The 24,168-nt window shown below is 41.4% G+C and overlaps 2 protein-coding genes across 3 annotated transcripts in view; both read right to left on the bottom strand.

Moving 5' to 3' along the window:
- LOC118104799 (SRSF protein kinase 2) overlaps nucleotides 1–6,524 on the bottom strand; it is a 7,050-nt gene extending 526 nt beyond the window's left edge. Inside the window, exons 1-15 of one of the 2 annotated variants that reach the window (XM_035151969.2) lie at nucleotides 6,367–6,524; nucleotides 5,057–5,339; nucleotides 4,867–4,975; nucleotides 4,666–4,753; nucleotides 4,267–4,354; nucleotides 3,894–4,000; nucleotides 3,179–3,344; nucleotides 3,009–3,034; nucleotides 2,831–2,887; nucleotides 1,378–1,744; nucleotides 1,158–1,258; nucleotides 774–881; nucleotides 572–641; nucleotides 396–488; nucleotides 1–118 (exon numbers count right to left, since the gene is read on the bottom strand). The exon at nucleotides 1–118 is cut by the window's left edge and continues 526 nt beyond it. In XM_035151969.2, the coding sequence (XP_035007860.2) occupies nucleotides 1–118; nucleotides 396–488; nucleotides 572–641; nucleotides 774–881; nucleotides 1,158–1,258; nucleotides 1,378–1,744; nucleotides 2,831–2,887; nucleotides 3,009–3,034; nucleotides 3,179–3,344; nucleotides 3,894–4,000; nucleotides 4,267–4,354; nucleotides 4,666–4,753; nucleotides 4,867–4,975; nucleotides 5,057–5,282 (1,724 nt within the window). In that variant the 5' untranslated portion in view covers nucleotides 5,283–5,339; nucleotides 6,367–6,524. The remainder of the gene's footprint in view (nucleotides 119–395; nucleotides 489–571; nucleotides 642–773; nucleotides 882–1,157; nucleotides 1,259–1,377; nucleotides 1,745–2,830; nucleotides 2,888–3,008; nucleotides 3,035–3,178; nucleotides 3,345–3,893; nucleotides 4,001–4,266; nucleotides 4,355–4,665; nucleotides 4,754–4,866; nucleotides 4,976–5,056; nucleotides 5,340–6,366) is intronic. The other variant, XM_035151970.2, reaches the window with a different exon arrangement.
- A 2,121-nt stretch (nucleotides 6,525–8,645) lies between these two features.
- Nucleotides 8,646–23,952, bottom strand: ccdc120b (coiled-coil domain containing 120b). Its single transcript, XM_035152909.2, has 11 exons — nucleotides 23,507–23,952; nucleotides 16,945–17,103; nucleotides 16,746–16,837; nucleotides 15,797–15,927; nucleotides 14,967–15,068; nucleotides 14,751–14,871; nucleotides 14,531–14,590; nucleotides 13,764–13,917; nucleotides 13,521–13,622; nucleotides 12,191–13,228; nucleotides 8,646–11,133 (listed from the first exon to the last, which is right to left on the bottom strand). Exons 3-11 carry the CDS (start codon nucleotides 16,792–16,794, stop codon nucleotides 11,037–11,039), a joined length of 1,854 nt encoding a protein of 617 aa, XP_035008800.1. The 5' UTR covers nucleotides 16,795–16,837; nucleotides 16,945–17,103; nucleotides 23,507–23,952; the 3' UTR covers nucleotides 8,646–11,036.
- Nucleotides 23,953–24,168: the final 216 nt, after the last annotated feature.

The following is a 24,168-nucleotide window of genomic DNA, read 5'->3' as shown; positions in this document are numbered from 1 at the left end:
AACATGGTCAAGAGGAAAGAGCTGAAGTTGACGGCTTCCTCCTGAGGCCACTCGTACTTATCTTGTAGGATTTCAAACAAGCTCCATGACTTGAGCTTTGAGATGTGTCGAAGTTGTCCTGGACAAAGTAGAAAGAAGACGTCGCTTTGGATTATTTAACTTTTTTTTCAAAACAAATTTGAAAGTTATTTATCACAAACATTCTCTACAATTGAACAAGTGTGAGGGCTCCACCATGATAATAAAACTCTGTGGTGAGAATTTTAATCAAGTACAATATGAAGAATGAAAACTTTATTCTGAGTTTAGGGAGAGTTCAAATATTAATTTAAGGTGATTTGTCAGTATATAACACGTAACTTTGTTTTTTACACGTAGTTACTAACTTACTTTACCTTTACGATTGAAGTATTGTTTGGAATTTCTCCCTGAGAGGGCAAACTGGGATGGCAGGGGTCCCAGCAGCTCAATGATGTGGGCAATGTGATCTGAGGGGACACAGGCACATTCAGAATTGTACATATATTTAGTTTATTAAGGACAAAAAAGGGATGTAGTGACTCAAACAAACCTTCCTCTCGGGAGAATGTTGCTCCTGATTGGGGGTCAAACAAATAGTCCCCAGTCACCAGCTCAAAAGCCTAAAGAAGACACAAAGGATGGTCATGACAAATCAAGAAATGGCTAAGTTAAATTTAATGTTAAACATAAAAACCTTAGAAATAATAGATGGGGAAGTATGTTTTACAAATCTATGCAGGTACTTGTCTCACCATGCAGGCAGTGCTCCAGATGTCGGCTGGTGTGTCGTAGTCAGCGCCGATCAAGACCTCCACAGAGCGGTACTGACACGTCTGGATGTCCTCAGTGAAGTGCTTGCGCTGCCAAAACAAAGAGATTAGAATTTGTTAAATTACCTGTATCTGGTGATTTTCAACATTTTTGTTGAGAGTAATTAATAGATATTAATGGAAATTAAATTATGTTTTGGGAATTCATATTTATGTGTGTGTGTAACTTGGAGCTAATCCAAATAAAAATCCAGATCTACTGAATTTAAATTTGGTCTCAAAGGGGGTTGTTGGGCCTTGGTGAAGGAATGCACTCTAGTTTAATAGTTTTTCAAATGTATTATTCTTGTCAAATGAATAACTCACCACCCAGCAGGCGTTGCCCAGGTCAGCAATCTTAATGAGGATTTTATCAGCATTCTGTGGCTTCAGTAGATCCAAAGGTAAAGTGTCAGAGTCACTGAAACCTGTAACACATTAAAGAATTTGATGCCTAACAGGATCTGTAGATAAACATCCTACATCATATTCATGCAAATCATAGTTTAGTGGGACAAAACAACAACACAAATGTTGTGAGACGAACCACAGGGGGAGGATGATGAAGGTGGAGGTGGCTCTTTGTCAGCAGTCTGATGTAATAATGCTGACCTGGAGCCAGAGACAGGAGCATCTCTTTTGAGGTCTGGCCACGAGCAGATGGAGTCTCTGTTGCTGAATGGAGCCAAGTCCAGTCCATCCTCCAGCAGCAGGGTCTGCCTCCTTAATGTGAGGTTAGGACCTGAGAGCTTAGTCTGACAGGTGGAGCTGTAGGTGCTGGAGGGAGGCGTGACATCGGTAAATGTCAGATGAGGTTTGTCTTTCTGTTTGAGGTCAGATTGGTTCTCCTGTCCTCGTCGACTCCTGTCCTTCCTCGTCAGTCGGTTAATCGGGCTCCTGGAGACTTTGTTAGACTGCAGGAGCAATCATTCAGGGGAGGGAAACAATAAGAAATAAGCATTGAATTAAAAAACAATGAACCAATGAATGAATCATCCCAACAACTTCATGCCTGTTCATGCTACTCTAAACTCTGAGTTTGGCACCCCCCTGTGGTAGTATGTCTGGCAGACAGCAATGCACTACAGATTAAATATTTTTTTATATCATAATTACACACACACACACACACACACACACACACACACACAACCCTCAGGACTATCTGCATTAGTGCTGTTTCTCCATTGTTTCTTTTGTCTTTGTGCTTTCATTTTTCCAAATACAACATATCTTCTATAGAGCTACAGACTGAATCCTAAAATCTTATGCTAGTGCCATGAATTCTCCCCTTTTTCATCTTTTTTATCTCTGTAGTTACAATAAGCCACAAAGCTTTACATGAAATTAAAACTCTGAGTTTTGTATCTTTTCTAATCGTTTTCAAACAAGTGGCTATATTGAAACTGCAGTGGAGGTTGTGTATATGAGGGTGTGTCCTGTCCAACCCCCCAGTTCACCCAACTAAGCTACAGGAGCCAGTTGGTGACACAACAATGTCACAAGAGCAAGCATGTGTTTTCACATGCATATTCAACACAAGCATGAGACAACATGGAGACATGCATCGTTTATGATCAGACTATTTCAGTACCTCTATCTCTGGACTGTAATTTTGATAGATACAGGTACTGAATACAATAGCTGTACAGTAAGAATAAAAAGTATTGCTTGTTTCTGCTCTTTATGTGTTTTGACTCCAACGCAGAAAGGAGCCAGAGGAGCTGCTTTCTGTAAACACAGTACCAACGTGCTGTGGCAAAGTGTACAATATTGCTCTGGGATGTTAGTGTCAATGTGTGATGGTAGAAAGAACAGTACAGCAGAATGACTGTGTTTGATACCTACTATGTGCCCCAAAGGTAATTGTACAGATAAATGTCTGGTTCCCTGCCTTTTTAACAATCTGATATGTCGTCTAGTGTGTTCCAGGCTTTAGTGGCTGTCGACATGCAGTTAAGAAGCTCAAGTGCAAAAACCCGACACAACATCTATCTTACCCACTCCCCAAGAGTGTGGAAAACTCCCGTCAGCTTCCCGAAAAAGTTGGACAAACTCTTAAGAAGTCACAGCAGGAAGCCACAAATTATGATGTGATTGTAAAAAATAAAAACATACTACATCATACATAAAAATGATTAAATGATAAAGAGAAATGCATATTTTCAGGCTACACACCTTCTTTTCCCTGAGGCCTCCGTTAACTGGCAGAAAATAAAAATCACCACAGAGGAAAAGAAGCACAGAATATCAAAATACATGAAGAATGTGAATATGTGTCAGATTAAACATACATATTATTCAACCAAAAAAAAGGGCCCTGTTTAGCGTAACATAGCATCACTAACCTGGGGAGCTAGAGATAGCAGAGGACACTGGCAGCTGCCATAGCTTGGTGTTGGAAGCCAGTTTCTGAATATAAACCTCGTCCACCCTCAGGAGGATGTTTTCTGGCTTGATGTCTGTGTGGATAATCTTGCATTTAGTGTGCAAGTAATCTAAACCCTGCAGAACCTGGGATAAAGGATGAAATGGCGTCACTGTCATTGTACCTCATGTGAAGGAGGAGTAAAAATAGAAGCTGGTCTGTTCACAAAAATATTCCAATCAGTGGTGAAAGATATGGAGAATGATTTAAAGGAGACAGATTATGCTTTTCCTGCTTTTCCCTTTCCTCTTGTGTGTTAAAAAGTTTTTTGTATGTAAGATGTCTGCAATGTTAAAAAGCCTAAAGCTCACGGTAAAGGGAGCTCCTCTCCTCCACAGAAAACACAGACCCTGAAGATCCTGAAACACCTTGCCAGTAGTTCTGGGGTATTGTGAAGTCATATGATGTCATGAAGCCTCACATTGCCATAATGCACGCCTAGCTGCTAGACGAGGCCTCTAACAAAGCCGGGTAAAGTAAGAGTGGAGCCCGACATTTCCAACATGACCTGGAAGCAGTTGAGTGGGCCAGCTAGAACAGACTTCATCAGAGAGGAGCCTTAAAATATGAGAAAAGTGATGTTTTCTGATTACATGACATGAGCATAATATGTAGAAACAAGGTTTGCACAGCACCTGTCTGAGGATGCTCTTAACGCAGGGCAGAGGGAGGCCTGTGTAGTTGGATTTGATGATCCACCTCAGCAGCTGGTGGCCAAGAACCTCCAGAACCATGCACACATCTGGTGAGCAGCTAAGGACCTTGTTTCATATTGTACACTTGGTTCAGAGTTTCTTGTGTTTTTGGAGAAAACTTAAACACGCTGACACTGATCCACATATTTTAAGTCCCATCGCTTTGGTACAAAGTTTTGTTTTCTGTATTTGTAGGAATATGTGAACAGAAGGGTAAAAATGACTTGATAGAAAAGCATACCTGCACCACTAGCTTCTTAAATAATGATACAGGGACATTATGTGGCTTAAGCCTTTTCTTTGTAAAGGATACGCTCACCATTGGCTCCAGAGATCCTGAAGTCATCGATGAGGTGCACGATTCTTTCTCGTTTAGGATCTTTGGGGTCACTGTCCCTCACCTAATGATGATATATTCAAAATGTCTCAATATCAACAAAAAGTACAATGTATAACAATGATAAAGACAATCACAATGTTAGCAAATGACATCATAATCTAGCAGCAAACAACAGATATAATAAAACACAGATGTTGGTTGTGTTAGTGTTTGCATAATAAATATATAATCACTATGAATAGTCTAAACCTACATGCTATCACTAGGGTTCTCTTTATGCAGACACTCATGCATTAATAACACTCTCGTTAGGTCCACTAATTGTGTGCTGCAAAAGAAAAAAAGAAAGAAAATCCATGTGGTCCCACTGACACATTTCAGAAGTTTGATCTCATCCAGTGCCGTCTCTGTGTAGATTTGAGCACTCTTCACCACCTTCAGAGCCACAAAATGCCCTTTCCTGCATGCAAACAATTATGGTAGTTAGCTATTATGTTTATGTAATATTACATAATAACAACACTGTGTTATAACGTTATTTAGGGCAAGTTGAAAGGTAAAACCTGTACTTACTCCATATCCCAGCAGAGCCACACAGTAGAGAAGTGACCCCATCCCAACTTTCTGACCACTTGATAACGGCCAACAAAGATCTCTTCGATCTCAACCAGGTAATAACCACCTGCAACACAAAGTGCCACCTGCATCAAAGAAGAGAGGTCTCAGGCAGAGTGTTGGTGTTTGACACTGTGGCGCTGCCTACCTATGCCATAATCTGCAGGATTCTCCTCCTGCTCCTCGTCCGACACCAGAGGCTCCGGTGAATGAGGGTGTATCTGTACAGCTGGAGGGTGGTGAGGGGATTTTTTGGGCTGGAGGGAAGGTCTCCCCGCTGCGCGTGGGGAGGGGCGACGCCTGGGGGTGATGGTTGGATTAAAGGTGCTGGCTGTGATGAGGGATGATATGGCAGCAGCATATGATGACGACATGTTGAACAGGAGCCTGATGGGTTTGAGCCCCGGTGACAGCAGCACTCGGGGAGAAAGCTGCAACGAAAAAATGAATTCTGACACTTACAAATGGAAGAGGGTGTCAAGTCTGACACAAGAATTCAGCTGCTGTTTGTCTAGTTTGTGCTGATTGCGGTGGGTTGTTTGCGATGACATTTCAAAAGGGCCAGTAGATGTGTATGTTTATTTTTAGCCTGGATGAATGGCATGTCAACGTAAATAGCTCCTGACACTGACCCAGCTGCAACCGAGCTCTTCATGAAACTGCACTGCTGCAGTGTGGTCACCAGAGTTGTAAACATGATTTCAGATAAATTACTTGTTTCATCATTTCAAAGGACATCAGTCACTAAAGTGGGCTTACTGTTGATTGGTTGTACACTTTATGTGGAACTGGAAGGAGGAACTGATGTCTGTGAGGGATTAGGTCATATGACATGGGAAAATAGAAAGTATTAGCAGGAACTTCAAAATAAAAGTCTTGACAGTCCATGAGGTTTGATTAGCTCTATAAGGGAATAGAGTAGCTGGCACTGTAGCTGCAGTTTAGCTGTTGCATTGTTTGTTTAAATGCTTGTCCCTGTTGCTATATTTTCTATTGTTTAATTACATTTTTAGTTAAATAACATTCTGAAACGTGGGAAATATTTGTGGAACAACAAAGCAAAGACTATGAGCTCCTTATAGGAAAAGAAAAGTCTGAATAAAGCTAATTATGGCTAGCTTTGTTTTTTCCAGTTGTTTAAGCAGCGTTTGTCCACTGGTTTTGACACTTATTAGCTCTTTGGTGTGAGCAAAACTTTGTACATGCTCTCCAACTTAAGTCCTCTAATATATACATTTCTTGCTTTATGTCATATATTTCGTAGAAGGTCTATATTTTTCCTCAACTTCTTTGGCATTTAGCTCCGTCAGCCACACTGAGCAGTATTATTTTGAAGGTTTCTACAGGAAGTTTATCAGGAGTAAAACTTAGCTCTACGTGGCGCTGTCGTCTCCACCGTAAAACTCGGTAACACGAATAACTATGAACCATATTAATACAAACTCAACAGCTACTCACCCGGTCTGTGATGTGTCCGCTTTTAATGAAAACTAAATAAAGATAAAACCAGCCTGGCGCGAGGAGAGAAGAGTCCCTCAAGTCGCGTGCTCCTCTCTAAGCATGTGTGTGTGTGTGTGTGTGTGTGTGTGTGTGTGTGTGTGCGTGTGTGTATGTGTGTGTGTGTGTGTGCGTTGTGCGTGTGTGTGTGTGTGTCATCTCCAGGAATAGCAGACTGCTGCTGCTGGTAGTTAACTGTGTTCCTGATAGCATTTTTCTGGAGCTGGTGAGGAGGTAATTCTCCAAACTATGCAGTATTATTTTTATTTATTAGTTGTTTTTCTTTTCTACGGAAGCGTATTGCATTCATTTGAAAAAAATTGTTTTTCCGAGATAATTATCTCGGAAATTCCGAGATAAGTTCTCATAAAAAAAGGGGGGGGGGGGCTCTGTTTTTCTGAGATAATTGTAATCTAGTATTTTGATGAAGTTACATTTTGCATGGACGTTTCGCACAGAGCCCTTGTTCAGCGGGCTACATGTAACTGTTGCACTCTTAGACAGTCTTTTGTTTGGCACGATTTCTTGTATTAGCGCCATGACGTATAGCGTCGCTTCAAACTGTCAGACTCTCCTTCTGTATAAATAACAGGGAACCACAAAAGACTAATGTAGCCGAGCGTGTTGTTCTCTTATACTGTCACAGGCCTCAGCCGGAATCACACCCGTTTCCTTTCCTTCACACTTCAACACTTCTCTATCGACAGAACCCCCTTCAGTTAGAACCCCTTTCAAAACAAGAGTCTCAACCAACACCCTGCTTATAACAGGAACTACACATCAACCTTCCATAATAAAGCCACTAAATAAAATAGCTTACACTAACAAACGAAATATTTGAATTATGGACAAAAATGAAAACTATCCTTTATCTATCTGTAGCATATCCCCCGAAAGATGGTCGAGACTTTCAACTGATGTTTTCAGGTTTATTTGAAACTACACAACTAAACAACACCGTAAGAGATTGTGCCTCTTCGGAGGGTCGCTAAAACATCAAACCTTTCCTTTGTGAAGTTACAGATTCATAACAGTAAGTCCGCGTCTATACAGGAACTTTACTTTCAAAATAAAAGCATGGGAAAAAAGCTCTGTTTTAAAAAAAAATTTTTTTATCAGAACTTATCTCGGAATTTCCGAGATAATTATCTCAGAAAAACAGAAACAATTTTTTTTCAAGTGAATGCAATACGCTTCCGTACTTTTCTAATATAATATGCTGCAAAACCCTTCAAGCTACAACCTGAATACTTTGTCCTAAGGTTTTGATAATATGCTAGATATAAAAAAAAAGAGCAGTTAACTACTTTACAGGTCACTTACCTTAATGTAAGAGTACAGGTCACATTAAAAAGGATTATGGCAATGATATTAAAAATACCACACACAGAAGGACACACAGTTACAATTTGTTTCATCATCTGTTCAACATCATGAGCAATATTCCATATTACTTACTCCAATTATCATTACTTACTACCATCATGCAACATATTTATTTTATTCTCATTTCTCGTGTTATTTATATCAGCACTAGTTCTGTATTTAGCCTTTTTTCTTTGCTCTTTGTGAAATGCCCTTGACATGCTGCTGTAATACAATAACTTCCCAAATTGGGATCAATAAAGTACTGTACATCTATCTATCTATCTATTTACTCATTATACACTTTATTATTTAATTTCACTTATAATGAACTTTATACTTTTATCTTTATTTTCACTTAACTTTTTTAGAATTAATACTCTTATTGTTTTATTGACTGTATTCTTTTCTATATTGTGTTACTCTAATCTCGGCGCAAGCTGGTACAAAATTTCCATCTGATTTTACCTTATCTTATCTAATATTTACTTCTTTTGTTGCAGCATTGTAGTATATACATTACATTATACATGTATTAAAGTGTCTTTTAAATTATAAATAAAGTTAACACTTTTAATTTAAGGAGTACTGTAAGGACTTTATTTTCATTAACAAAACTTAAGCCACTCCACACACGCATACCCCATCAACACATTCATATATATATGTATCTGTTTTTGTACATGGATGGAATGTGTACATGTATGAGCATATGTAAGGGCCTATATATGAATAATTTACTTTTATTTATTTTATTATGTTCAAATTTAATGTATTAATCTAATGTGCAGTAAATGTAATAGAATGTTATTTTATACATATAAAATGGTCTGTTGAAAAAAAACATACGTTCTCTTACAATAAACAAACAAGAGTTGATTTCAACATGACACTTTATTTAGTAGAATGAATGCACAATCTCATACATACAGTATAGGACAGACCCATTTAGTCATATTCCATAGGTCTAGTTATAAAGAGGAGTGAAAAAGTAAACAGCTGCACTTAAGTATCTTTAAAAAAAAAATCGGAATAATCAAATATTGACACGTCACACTGCTGATGAAATGTTTTGAAACACAGATTACCGATTCCCGCACTGATGAGGAAGAGCTACAGTAGATAGCTACAAAATGTTATATGTTATTAAATATAGTATAGTTTGAATAAATTTGCTTCAGAGCTAAATTTATATAATTTATTTTAAACTTACAGAGTACATTATATGAAAAATACATTTACGACCCCCAGTGCACAGCAGTTTGGTCTTTGATTTCAGGTTTTCACCAGCTGGAAGAAGCTCTATGAATCTGGATAATGAGAGGATGTGAACACATCGGGCAGCAGAAGAAACCAGGTCACATTCTGTGCTGTGCTACAGTGAATGCAACAGTAGAAAACATCACATATGATACACATTAAGAACTACATTCAAATGGGCCCTAAATGTCCAAAGATCAAGTACATTAAAAGGGGGAAAAAAAATGCTTAATGTGTACGTTCTGTTTACATCGAGATAAATATTTTCAGTTTCCTTGAAGATTTTGTTTCTTGAACCAATTTCTCTCAATTTTACAATGAGGCTACCAAGACCGTAAGACTCTTAAAATATATTATGACCTACTACTCAGATTTTTAAAAATTGGTATTGTTAATTTTTTTTTGAAACAGCACAAAAAACAAACATATGAAATGAGTCAAAATCATTACAAATACAAAAGTCAGCAAGCATGAACTCTCATAAACAAATGTACTGGTATGAGACCTGCTCACACCGTCATTCAATACTGCAGCAGTTCTATTCTCTCCACACCATCAACCTCACTTTTTTACAACCAATTAAATAGTGCTCACTTGGGGGTGGAAGGATAGGGGGAGGTTATTGTGATTAAATATGTATTTTGTGGGTTAGTTTGAAAATTACAATATTAGTATGGGAATAAAATATCAGCTTGAAACTCATCAGTACAATCCACGCTATATACAGACTAACACTCCAATAGACCTTCAGCAGATGCTGACAAAACTCACTAGCCCCTTTATAACCCCTGTCTTCACCTTCCTACTGCCGGTCATCTCTCATGGGGACAATTTCATAAGGAATTAAGGCTTAAGATGTTCATAAAGTGCTCTGTATGATGCTCAAATCCTCCACAAGTAAATGCAGAAAAATATAATTTGATATGAGTAAATTATCGTCATACAGTCATGTGCTACTGCCATACAGTAGGTCTCATTACAGCCCTCAGGTTTTTCCTGAAATTGGTCTAATTTTTCTTTTTGGTGGAAGGTCAGCACAGAGAAAGCTACATTTATCAGCCAGCATCGAGCTGAATCTAGAAAACAAAAACAGAAAAAAATCACAATATATGACATCATTCCAAACACCCCCACTCTGACATCGTGAACTGCTTTCACATCGTGATAGGCTAATCACAGAGGCTTAATGCTAGCATTTCAGATTATTAGAAAGCACTTTAAAGTTTTCCAACCATGGTTTAGTTTTGATATTAAAACTTTTTAGGCACTCCCGTCCTGCTACATCAGTTATGCTATAGTTCATGGCCCGTTTCATTTATCAAACATGAAAAATACAAATGGCTGTGAAAGTAACAACAGATGAGGACTGAAGTATGTTTTTTGCGTTTTGTATAGTTTACAAACACACATTCACCGGCATGTATTAATAGTTTTGAGATGACGTGAGCTCATATAACATCTTTATACATCACACGATTAATGAGAAATAAATTACCTCTTTAATATAACTGTTCTTTATATCTCAGAAGATACAAAATAGTGATTTAGACTGTATATATTCTGTAAAAAAGTATATCTCAGGAGACTTTTCAGGGTTTATAAGGAAGGATTCACTGCTTGTGTTGGACCAGAAATGTCGATATATGTAGAACAGCATAACCATATTGTTGGTAGATAATCTGTAACACCAGCGTACATCCGCATGAGAACACTGGGTTTAATTTCATACTGGTGGAATCAGTTGTAAGACGGGGAACTTGCCAAGGCTTTTTCACACTGCACAGCTACAGTTTGTCATTTACTACAGTCTCTTTCTGCTGAGGTCGCCATGTTTTGCTTTGCAATTGAGGTCACATTGTATCAATTTGTCTGTGTAAGTGAGTGTGAGGCTACAGTGTTTTTGCTCATGATATACTGTACTTTGTGTGTGTGTGTGTGTGTGTGTGTGTGTGTGTGTGTGTGTGTGTGTGTGTGTGTGTGTGTGTGTGTGTGTGTGTTCTGCTGCGTCAGACTAGGGTGCCTGGGTCTGCACTCGGTTCCTTTGGGGTCACCTCTTGCATCTGTTGTTGAGGAGTCTCCTGATAGAGAGAAAACTCCATCGACCTGTTGGGAGGCAAGACAAATCAATACAACACTCCACGAACGAGAGGCAAGCAGTAAAGCGTAAAAACACAGTGAGAGAATATCTTCATGAAATAAAAATGATGGATGAATCATGGTCAGAATATGATTCAGCTCAGAGAAGGGCTCGCTTGTAAATTTGTAAAATGCCTTTGGAATTAAGGAAGAAAGTAAAAATCCTTGACAATTAAGGGGACGTTAATGCATAATCGCATTTACATGTGTAGACGTGACTGTTCCTCATGGGCCACTTTAAACAATTTACGGAGGCCTTTGAGTAGTTAGTATCTGAGGTTGTTTGATCTGAAAACAATCCAAAATTCATGACGTTGGTACTAGCCAGCTAGCGGCAGGAGATAATGCTGATCATGCAAAATAAAAAAAGGCAAATGCAAACAAAAATAAAAACCCAACGATTATAAAAGTCGGAATGATTGATGGCTTGGTTGGGGACAAGATAAGAGTAATGGCACCATCCTCTGCTAGAATACTCCAACTAACAGAGAAACACGGTTAAATGTCAGCGATACAAAAAGATTGAGTGAATGTGTTCCCAAACATGCATGTTAGTATTTTAGTTAAAGTTTTTACATAGCCCTTAAAGCTGAGCTACAAAAGGCCTCTCAAAACCAGAGCTATCAATAATAATTGCAATATAATTTTCATCAATAGCAAAAAAACAAAGGTTCAATATATGTTGATATAATCCCTATGCATTGTGTAAGCACAGGTAACTCATAAAGACAAGTTTAAAACCACAACCTTCACTGAGAAGCAAACATCAGTCTTCAAATTAATGTGACATTTATTGTTATAATTATCGATATCAACTGATTATCTTGAAAACAAAAAGCTCATCTCTTTAAGTGATAGTACGTTTCTTCTGCTTTGTAATGCTCTTGTCAAATGCCAAACATTGCACAATAATGAAAGAAAAAGTTCCATCTCATTGCTAGACCACAAGACAGATTATTGCCATCGACAAACATATAGGTTTTAGAGACAAAGCACACAGACTAATGAAAGAAAAGGTACTGACCTTCCATGCATTGGGATACCGTGGAAGCTGGCTGACTGGGGTATCTGAGGCCTGTTGAGGTTGGCTGCTTCACCTTGGACAGACTGAGCCTGGTGCACCAACGGGTGGGGGTGTGAGAGGCGAGAGATACCCGTCTCGTGACCCTTTGAGGCGGCCGGTGGATAACCAAGAGCGTTCCTCAGGTACCAGTCCCTCAGTCCTTCCAGAGCCAGGGCTTTATGCAGGCTTCTAGTTGAGTCTTCTGGTGTCGGGAGAGAGAACTGTGGGGCTCTGCGACTGAAGGAGGGGCCAGACAGCTCAGTCTGGTAAGGGTGCAGGTTGGGGATGGAAGATGTGGTGGTGCCAGAGGCAGGAAGGGGAGACTCATATGCTGACAATAGTATTCCATCCTGGGAATGTTGCTGCAAAGGAATAAAAGGTCCACAAGATTTTGTTCTGGTGACTTTGACCCTGCGCAGCTCAGCTTGTGACCCTCGGAGGACCATGGGGCTGTAAGGAGGTGCAGCGCTGGGGAGATGCACCTGGGAATGAGAAAAACCATTGGCATGGGGAGGAACCACTGCTGTGGAGGAACGAGGAGAGGGTATGTCCTGCCAGATCCTGCCTGTGGACTGGTACAACTGCTGCTGCACTTGCAACCTCTGCTGTTTCCCCCAGATATAGTCCATGAGTAGCTCATTGTAGCCTCCCCCTGCCCCTCTGCCGCCCATGGAGAGACGCATTTTGGCCTGATCCACAGAACCGTCCACATGTCTCTCAGGGCTGCCGAAGTGAATCTGTCGCAGCTTGCCATCAGTCAGTGTCTCTGAGCTCTTGTAAGGCCCTCCTCTGGGGGGCATCCCGTTTCTGGGTGCTGGGTCATCAGGGAGGCTCGACCTATCCAACAGGGCCTCTGAGCTGTTACTGCGCCTGGCCCGGGAGCTGTATGGGCAGCTTCGGCGGTCAGAAGAAGAGCCCTCCTGTGCCAGTGGAATCATGTATGGCACATCCAGGCTGCCAGACCACTGCTTCAAACCATTACCCCCTGACGCATCCGACCTAAGGTAGAAATGTGAATACAACAAGAGTTTATATTAGTGGAAGACTCTGATAACTATGGATAAAGAGAGAGTGAAAGCAATGTTAAGCAAAACTATGTAACTGCAATTCACAGGACTTCAGAAGGGGCACAATTTAATGAGCTGTAGCCCTTGATGGTATAGTCACATATGCCACTAATTATTGTTACAACCCTGACTCTGTGTCAGCAGTAAACAAAGTCAATAAGCATTTTCCAACACACAGTGGGAGGGAGCTGTAGCTGTGCTGCGTCAGACATTACACACATTACCTGACATGAACACTGATTGGAGCAGTTCGCGCCAAAAGAGGAGTCGCTGGAACACTTCTACCTTCAACGTTAGATGCACTTCTCGGTAAAGAGTGAGTTGGGCTGTGAGGAGCGACACAAGAGGACATTGATGCATTCACGATTCATCACACATATATAAAAACAATCATGAGCATGTGTGCACAAGAACATGTACAAACAGATCAAACTGCACAGCCTGTAGCACAGGGTCACTTCCAGTACCTGACAGAGCTTGTGACAGAGTTGCGACGTGTCCTCATCTCATAGTAAATCTCTACTGGAGACAGTTTCCTGCTGATGCGGTGGTCGGGGCTGCCCACAGTGAGCCGGGGCTGAGACAGAGAGCGCTGGTCAGTGGCCACGCTGGGAGAAGACTCTTTTGGGGAGAAGAAAACCAAACAACTGTTATTGTAATGAAGCCCACTCACAAACGAAAAAAAAGTATTGTCTTCATTAAAAGCACAAGAAGCCAAGTGTGCTATTTTGCGTTTGAAACTGAAATGTGACTGCTTAGTTTTATTTGGTGTTTTAACAAGAGAAGTGAAAATTAGCTTCACACCTACTAAGCATATTTGTATTTTGAGTGTGTCAAGAGTAACACTGACTAATTTAGGATTCTGAATATGGAAATACAACAGAGTATCCACCAGGGGTCCCTTTTCCACTGGTCAAAAGACCCAGTAGCAACTGTTAACATCATGCTTTTGTCTGCAATGGGAATGGATTCAATCAGCTTTCACTAATTGGTCAAGAGACACAGGAGTACAACGTGCAGTAGACGCTGGTTATCATCGGCTCCGGCTCTGATCGGTAGAGATGAAAGTGACACCCAGGTGAACAGCATGGTAAGAAAGCTTCTCGGTTTTGGGTGTGTTTGCGACATTGAATATGACACAAGGGGAAAAAGCTGAGAGATAAACTCCTTCACTGGCAATGGGAAAGGAGTCAATCACCTTTATACCCACTAATTTTGGTGTAAAATGACTCACCATTGTCATGGGATGTTGAATCTGACATGGAGCTTGTACTCTCTGACATCACTGTGTCCTCTGAAAGACAATAAGCATTCAGGTCAAAGACAATGCCGCAGGATATTTGATATCTTTGCTGAGCCTAAGTGCAAAGGTCATTGTGTTAACAACAATGTGGATTGGTTTTTATTCACTTATCCCTGATACGTTCATTATTAGTGTTGCCGTGTAATTATACCTGTGTGACACCCTCGATGAACTGTCCTCTTGCTATTTGGGACATTTCTGTCTGATTCCGAGTGTCTGTACAGAGCACCAGTGAAGATGGCTTTCATCTGCTTTCTTTGGGCAGCCTCATCCTGCAGCCAGGGACAGCCAACCGTGTTAGACCACAAGTATACACAACAGTACAGCTGCTGCCTAAACACAATTGATATTCAAGATGTTGACTTACCTCTGCCTTGGTGTTGGGCCCCAGGCCAGCTCTGCGCTGCACCAGCGGGGGTTTCTCTCCAGTCTCCAGGGGGAAAGTACATGGCAACTTTCCAGTCAGCTCCTATAAAGGACATTCATTATCCTTCTGTGTGAGCTCAGAGGTTTTACATAAAAACAAACTTCACACATTACCGGAAGGTTCATTAAAGACCTTTAAAGGTTAAATGCATTGAAATCTTTATTATAAATATTACTATGATGATAAAAAAGTTAAAAACAGATTAACACCTGCAGATGAGTAGAGTTTCAAGATTAGATACACTTACAACATGATAATTGTGTGCACAGCTTTACACTCTTTTATCTACAAGGGTGTTGAGCTGGAAAATTGCTGAAAGACTCACACCACAGAAGTTCCTGTGCACACAAGCTATATGTCTCTATCATCTTAATGAATTAATACTTCTGCATGGTGATTGCAGATCATAGTATAAGAACAGATTGTGAATAAAAGAATAAAACACACAAAGAGAGAGTGGTGTACAATACATCAATCTGAAAGCACAGGGATGTGTTAAAAAGCTGTGACGCTGCTGTGGCTTCATTAACATGCACTGACAAGTTCTCTGGAGCTGTCAAGTAATTATAAATATGTGTTTCATTTTAGGTGAGAAGCAAGACCTCACAGATTCTCAGCAAGTTGTGAGTAAAAAAAAAATACACTATAACCAACTTTAATACAATCAATCTTCACTAAAAAACAAATGAACAAAAAAAAAAAGTTTTCCAGAGCAAGAATATTGTATCCCTGACCATGTATGATTCGTAAATGAAGATAAAGCTACTTACTGCTTCCTGCAGACAGACATGTTTGAGCTCTCCCACTCTGGTGTTGAGCAGAGCCTCCAGGGCCTGTTTTCTCTCTTGCAGAGCTGAAATCCTCTCAGCCTGCAGCTTGTTGTCCTGGCTGCCTTGAACATCTACACATCACAGAACGCACCAGAAAGAATTAGAGGAAACACGGGATGTGGGTGGAAATATTCTCTATTATTTATTGTCAACACATCCCATGTTTGTTGTCAAAAACATAGTAAAAACATATCAAGGAGCCCCACAACTGCTGTGAGTGACATGTTCCTTCATTACCTTGAACAATAAACTGTAGATTGTTTTGAGTCAGTCTGACACACACAGTCCTGCTGCTTTATATAATCCAACAACTTCACAAATTCTGTTTTGGAAAAGTCCACTAGAAGTACAATGTACAGGTTTTTTTGTGCTTTATTTCTAAGTTAAAATGTATAGTTATATTTGACCCATCTTCAAGGATTCACTTCTTCACTAAGAACCACTGGCAGGGTAGGGAGCATTTTGAGAGATGGACCAACACTGTTTTTGTGTTCTCATGGGATTTGTTGACCATGAGGAATTTGTAGAAAAATACCAGGCAGGTCCTTTAACAACTAGAGACTAAATATTTTTGATCCTACTGACTGGAATTGAGACTTCAAGGAATCAAACTAAGAAACTTTCCTGACTAAAACAGTCTTATTATGCCTGTTTCAAACAGTACGATGTCTGTTCACAGTAATTCAGTGCTCTGATAAGATTATCCGACAGCTGTGGTGACAGTGTGTGAACAAAGGGCCTTCACACATAACAGCTGTTTTTTCAGCTGGCTGTTCCCCTGAGGAAAACACGTTCCTTCTGTTGAACTGTCAGAAAAAACACAATCTTATAGGTTTGCCAGACCGCTTCAGGCTTGTCCAGACACGAAGGTGCGCTTCTTTACACTCACCAGGAGCCCCCAAACCCATTGATGTGATCAGATGTCCTTTGACCTCCATGTGATGTAATTCTGAGGACTCACGCTCCCAACCACACCCTCACCTGATGAGAAAGAAATTAAGTTTTACCTGCAGCTGAGAAGCATCGTCAAAATATATATATATATATATATATACGTAGGCATTGTTAAGTGTTGTATCCTCTCTAACCTTGCAGTTTCAGCCATGTGTTGACTTTAGGTGGAGAGTCAGTAGTTGCATTTCCAAGAAGTCAATAGTAGATAAACATGGGTGTCTCCTAGATCTGATTACGCCAGGTAGCATCGGGGGGATCCAGTGCAGCTCAGCTCAGGAATCTAGAGACAGATCCTTCAAACAGATAAAAAAAAGAGAGATCAGCTTAATAATAGTGTGACATGAATCTGGATCGTTCCGGTCCTTTTAACCCTGATATCCTGGCTGTCTGCGTCACTTTACGTCTCGAGTTGTGTGTGAACTGTGTGTGCGCAAGATGTTGGACTTGTTTACAATCCGTTTAAATTGGTGTCTCATAAACTCGAATCAAACAAACACAAAGTAAACTTCAAGTCCTGTACATGTCCTAAACTTCTGATTGGTTATGGTGTTTATTGTTAACGTGTAAAGTGATTGCAGATCAGCAGGGGAGTCAGGAGGGAGGACATGCAGCACGGTAATACGGCACAGAACATAGCAGAAACCCAACAGTAAATTTAAAAGCATTGTAAACACAGAAAAAGCAGTAATCTAAAATGACCTCTTAGAGGAAATTAGCAAACCAATTCATTTGCAAAGAGAATGTCAAATGAGACAGGATAAGTAACTGTAAAAATATATGGAGAGATATGGAGTGGGAGAAAGCTAAACTGTGTGCATTTTATGTCTCAATAGCTCAGTTACGACTCCAAAAAAAGAGGGAGCCAGAGGAGCAGAGCCAGACACACATTGATGGAATAAAGAACAGGGGCAATATATAAACGCAACTTTCAAGGGAGTTTCTGGTTTGCTGCTGTCGTAAACATCAAGGTTTATATGAAATGTATTTTATATCGTGTTGGTACATTTCTATATGTTATAGCTACATATCCCTTCATGTCAGCTAAAAGAGAAGGGAAAAAGAATAACTGTTGCTGAGAACTGAATTTAAGCAATGATTTATATGCACTTTTCCCCACATAATGGAAAGTCATTACAAACAAAGCCTCTTCCATGATACCCAATAGAGAATTGACATCTAAAAATAGCGATAGCGTTTTTCTGCCAAAAGCCTCTCACTCAACGCTGCTCACAAATCGCTGCCATAAACAAGCATCTTGCTGTCTCTTTGCCAGTCGAGTAAATCATAAAATGACTCTGTTCAACTAATCTAGACGGAAGGCCTCAGGGGCTGAATCAAAATTACCATCCAAAGACTTAAAAACGTTTATCTGTCCCGTTAGTCTCAGCAGCTGTCTCAAAGCTCCACTCACGACTGACCAGCTTTCTGCTTTTTTGGGTGAGTAAGACATAGTGTTCTGCTTTCCTCAGTCAAACATCATAAAGAATGAGGCTCACTTTGTGCGAAGACATACTTGAAATACTTCTATGGCGTTTGCGTTGGCCCCTGTCCTGGAACTGAACCAGAAGCTGCTGTTTGCTCCTGTACGTGTGAAAACCTCCAGCATGCTTGACCTCCCACTGACACACAAGTGAGAGCCTTTCACACAAACAAATGGCAGAGTTATGACTGCCCTCAGACAAAAGCTCACCACATGAATCTTGTTATACAAAACTGAGTCCATGATTATCCGATTTCAACTTAATCTAATGTACTGAGAAGGACTATCTCCAGGGAATGAACATGCAGTGTCATGTCTGTGCTCTCTTGAGCAGAGGGGTGATAAACCCCCCGAGAGAAGCAGTAAAGAAGACAGACAGAGACATTTGGTATTCTACTGGACCGTCACTAGAAAGCTCAATGCAGAAGCCAAAAGGCTGCCATGCCTCTTAAGAATGGCTTTGTCCAGTTACCAAAACATTTGCATAGAAACTTGGTATGATCCTTTTCACTTAGTAAAACGTGTCCTTTATCTCGTTTTAAAACTAACAACTCTTATCCTTCAGTCCTGAAAAATGCTTCGTTTTTGCTGCTATAACTGATATAGCAGTATGTTAAAGGTAATTAAATTCTTCCTCTTCTAAATGAACAATGAAATTAGTCAATTTTGTTCACTTCAATACACTCTGTGGTTTTGACCTGTAGAGAAATGGTGCTGATATTAGCAAACGTTAACAGGAAGACATAGCATGGAAACCAATTTTAGAAGGTGTTAATCAACAAAGTCTCTTCTTGTTACCTTTGTACACAGCAACAGACACCAGTGGCGTCTAAATGCAACATGTCAGATTTCTTGTATCACAGAGTTGACACGCTGCTCTCCAAAGAGCAGCAACGTTATTACATTTAACACTTCCTGAACCTTGATTCTATTTCTGCCAGCACAAGTACAATGTGTTACTAGCAGTTCGATCACACAGACAGTGTGAGCTGCACTTAAAACTGATACTTTATTATATATACGATTTTGGGGCTGGAAGCCATCTGGTTTCTTTTTCTAGTTTGAGCAATCACATTTGAGCAGACTTGGGTTGCCTGCAGGTAAACAGTCCGTGTGAAGGGTCTAAGAGGTGGAATACATTGACCGAAGTGCATCAGCCCTTTAATTGATCTGCATTCATATGATCACCTCTTAGCCGTATAGAGATTAGTCAACATGCTAGCTGGGCCTTAAATGCATATACATTTTTTTTCGCTATTTCTGATTTGTGAAGAATTGTATAGACTCATGAGACTGTAAACAGTGTATGGTGAACAGGAGAGTCTTGGACTAGATGCGCTCTCTACACCGGAAGCCCCAAAATATTGTCCATTGCCCCCAGAGGCCAATATATCGGAATTTAGGAATATCAGGAATGTAGTTAGCAATAATACTTATCAGAGCAATAACTAAAATGGCTAAAACAGAAATGGTGCCACCTGTACAAAGAAAGCTGAAGAAAAACAAAGACAAAGAGAAAGACATCTCCAAGTGAGCCACAATCTAACAAGATGTTTTCTTTCAGTAAAGGGCAGAATAAAAACATTGCAGTAGTAAGAGAAACACATCAAATATATCCTTAAAAAAAAGAAGCTCTCCCACATTAACACAACCTCAAGCACTGCTTTCATGAATGACAAGGGCTAGAGGAAGAATGAGAACCAACCAGCTGCAACAGGTCGCCCTCCAACCCCTGAGCCTAACAAATAACACACCTGATATGATCGGTGGTCTGGCTGATTGAAGTCAAGCTCTAACTTCTTTAACATCTGGTGTCCAGATGTGCGCCGAGGTACAGGTATAACAACGCATCGCATTCCAGAAAGAAGGCTGCGGGAGAGACGGCAGGACCAAGAAGACCCAGATAAACAGAGTCACAGAGAACGGCATAAGAGGAAGGATCAGAGGAGATGTGAATAAGAAATATGACCGCACCACAATCATCAAACACATGTTGACATAGCATGTGTGGTGGGGATGAGGCACCGGCTCTGGATGGGGGTATAGATACTACTGAGGGAGGCGTGCTGATTAAAACATGAGCTTTGCAATGAGAGTGAGCTGCCCCTGTGCAGCATGCATCACAGAATGCAAATCAGCGAAGGGTTTAATATTCAAGTCCGGCAGGCTAAACACTGAGGCCTGTAAGGTATACGTCCAAACCGTGTCCACAAAAGGAAACGCACTTCTCCCTATGCAGCTTCGAAGTCATACATATTAGATCACAACATTCATAGGGAAGCTAAACTGCTACAGGCAACAGTTTTCTCACCCCACGATAAACAGGAAGGCTTGTAGCTCTTAAAGGAGATTCACTCTCTTGAGCTGTCAGCTTTTATCTGGCCCAAGAGTCGCAGGAACAGGCTGCTGGGTTTATATAACTGATTCAATAAAATAAAATACATGACTTTAAACTGAGTGCGCCTTAATATGTTACAGTAAAGCCTGAGGCACAAGCCTCAGTTCCGCTGATAATGACAATGGATGCACAATTTGTTGAGTCTCTTTCGACAGGCGGCCCAGAGCAGCTGAGATGCAAGAGAGCAGCTGAAATATCAACTCAGCAAAGACAGGTGAGGCCGGCAGCCCTCATGTTGACTGTTGTCGTTGACACAGCTGCTGTTGTAAACTTACACATGGTAACCAGAGCAGGGTGAACACGACAAAGCTCCCGTTGGACGAGCGTGAAAGGCCCTGAAACGAGTCACAAGTAGGCCAACAGTGAGACAGACTGGGGTTCTTTAATATTTCATATCACATGTCGCAACTTTGGCCGTCACAATTCCTTCACCAACATTTCATGATGACGCTTTCCGGTGTTTTTTCCTGATGCATCTGAACTCTGACCCTTGCTTTGTTCTTTTGTAAGAGAACAGTAATGTGACCTTTATCTGAAGGGTTCTTATTGCCATTCAGCATCAAACGTCAAGGATGTTACACACACACACTCTGTAAGATGTGGTGAGGATCAGAAATAGACATGTCAACACCCAAATGTTTTCAATCCAAAGGGGAAAAAGCAGGTCCCGACTGAAAAAGAGATCAGTCAGCATCAGTTACAGCTGATTCCATGAAGAGGATTTTCCACTGAACTACCTCCATCTGACCAACCCTGAACTGTGGGGGGCTTATAGAAGGTCAGGTGACCCCACCCCCCAACCCCCACTTTAATGTGATCTCTTCATGTACCCTCTATATCCATGAAATACTGATTTATAACACGCTTATCGGCACACAGCAGGTCAGCTTAAGCTCGGACGGGCCAATCGTGCGGCCCTCCGTTTCTCCTCCCTGGCCTTGACGCTCACCTTTGCACATTTGACACAAGTATCAGGGGTGAAACAAAGCAATCCTGGTGATTGCTATCCACCTGGATTCGGCTAAGCTGAGGTGGGGGGAGTAATAAAGAAAGGAATGCAGCTCTAACGTCTGAAGGGATTATTCCTTTACATTTTCCCTTTGCTCTGTAACACCTGGAGGGATTTCTCCATGTATTCCACATTCGTTTTCATGTTCCACTGTGGCTGTAATCCGCTTTGTTGGTTTTGGGGGGAGTTCAGAGCTGCTTATGATGTGCCGCCACAGCCATGCAGTTACAGTTATTATTATACATGTGTTACAGCCTAATCTGATTCTTTTGTGCCCTTCAAGTTCTCTCTAGCTGAGGAAATGTGTGTGAGTTCTCTCCCTTATCCATGTCACTACTGCTCTCATGGTGTATTTTTAACTCATCACAGAGTCAGGGACTTGATTCCCTGAGCTCCCACACCAAACCCCAGGACACATTAGATTGAGTCGAAAGCACATTTTCATTTTAAATCCATGTCCAAATGTCCAGGTAAGAGGTCTGGACCCAGAGGCGAGTGTGTGACACACACCTTGACCATACTTTTTTTTTAAAGTCAGCTACCACTGAAGTAGATGCTCAAATCATGTCAGCCCATTTCTTAAGGGCATTATAAAAGGAGCGGTGTCACCTTGATGTAACTAAGTGGAAACAAATTAATACCCTTGTGTTTGAACCAATCTAGATCAAGGTCCAATTTTATAGTGTTTGACTGAATCTCAACACCAAAAGCAGCATGAAAACCACAGGGAGCTCTTCACAGAAGAGAGTAGTGCCATGCTGCCAATTTAAAGACAACAGCAAACAGAGAGAGAGGGGAGTGAAAACAAACACCAACATGTGTCAAAATCCCCCTGATCAAGATGAAACAGAGCATGAATGGTCTCCTGGCTTCCCCCCTGCAATAAAGCAGCTAAACCGGGCCTCTTTGCAAATGGCCTAATGGTCCATGAATTCAAAGCGCCCTGTAAATACAAGAATCCTAAAATAGGAGCAATCAGCACTTTCAGAAAACGCTTGGGAGCGGAAAGAAAAGGAAGGTGTTTCCCAGATACAGCCAAAAGGAGGATTAGCAAGGAATCACCCTGAAGGGCCTGACTGACCCACACAACACATTTGGATGAGGGGGGGGGGGTTCTCCCCTCATATCCAGACAGACATCCTAGTTCAGGAATCTGTTAATAATAGGAGGGTTGGCAGAGCTGCATGAGAACAGGCAGAATGTAGAAAGGAGAGCAGTGAAATCGATAGGGCCCAGCGGGCAGCAGCAGCAACATGCTCCACAACATTGCAGCAACAGGGAGAAGTTGTGTGTTCCCAGAAAGAAAAAGCATGACACGGTTATTCAATAGTTTAAAGCTGCAGCCCGTCGCCTCCAGACGCGGTGGCAGCCCTGTGGTACGTCCTCTGCTCTTTAAACGAACACGCCACACAAACAACACGCTCGTGTTTACAGGCGCGAGAAAACAACAGGAGCCAGATGGAGAGATGGCTGTATTTACATTCCCACATTAGAACCCGGCGTGCGAGGCTGCAACAGCGGCCACCCTTCATCTGCAGCACCGGCTCGGAATCGAACCCTCGCCGGGCTCATTAACCGGAGCATTTAAGCTAACATGTCGCAGGTGTATCGCCCGCTGACACGATGCTAACTCGGGTTTTTTTTTAACGTTAAAAGAAAATCATGAATACAGGAGCAAATGGCGTGTTGTTGAGTCCAACGCGGGCCTGAGCTATAAACACAGAGAGAGCAGGTTGTGTTCATCACTACACCCAGTCAGGAGCAGAAGGACATCTTGGAGCAGACCCCCCCCCCACCCCCCTCTCTTACCGGGGAGCATGACCGATGCCTTCCGAGGTCTCCGCGGTCCTCTGTGGCAAAACCAAGCCGAGAAAAATCATCCCCGCGTCGGACCACAGGAGGAAACCATCCCAGAGAAGACGGCGATTAATGACTAAACCGCGCGGTGGTGAAAACCCCTCTGGTTCATTGTAGCCTCGTATCCCAATTGTAATTCACCAGCAGCCTCCAGACCTCCTCCTCCTCCTCCTCCTTCTTCTTCTTCTTCTCCTCCGCTGCTGCTGCTGCTGCGTCGGGCCGCTGCGCATCTGAGCCGAGCCGAGCCGCTGTGATCGGGCAGAGAGCCTCGTCCCCTCCTGCCCCGGATGAAACCCGGTGTTTACACCATAGGTTTACACACAGCCGCTGTCCCCGCTGCCCCGCCCAGATGTTACGTGCCCTCAGGCTGTTCATCCACTCACACCAGTGCCGCTCACCAGTTGTTGCATATATGCATGTGCTCAATGTCGCCCAACACTGGAAACAATAAATCATCGCATCAACCTGTGCGTTTAGCTCAAGAGGTTCCCCTGAAATCAAAATAACAGCAATGGAAATAAAATACATATATTCATCTATATACTCAGACACATATGTATATATTAAAAAAAAATTTTCTAGTATTATACTATTTTTACACATGCTAGTATACA

This window comes from Hippoglossus stenolepis, chromosome 3, assembly GCF_022539355.2.
Source record: "Hippoglossus stenolepis isolate QCI-W04-F060 chromosome 3, HSTE1.2, whole genome shotgun sequence".
NCBI lineage: Eukaryota > Metazoa > Chordata > Actinopteri > Pleuronectiformes > Pleuronectidae > Hippoglossus > Hippoglossus stenolepis.
Note: the sequence above shows the minus strand (reverse complement) of the source record. Positions and strands in the feature narration are given on the sequence as shown.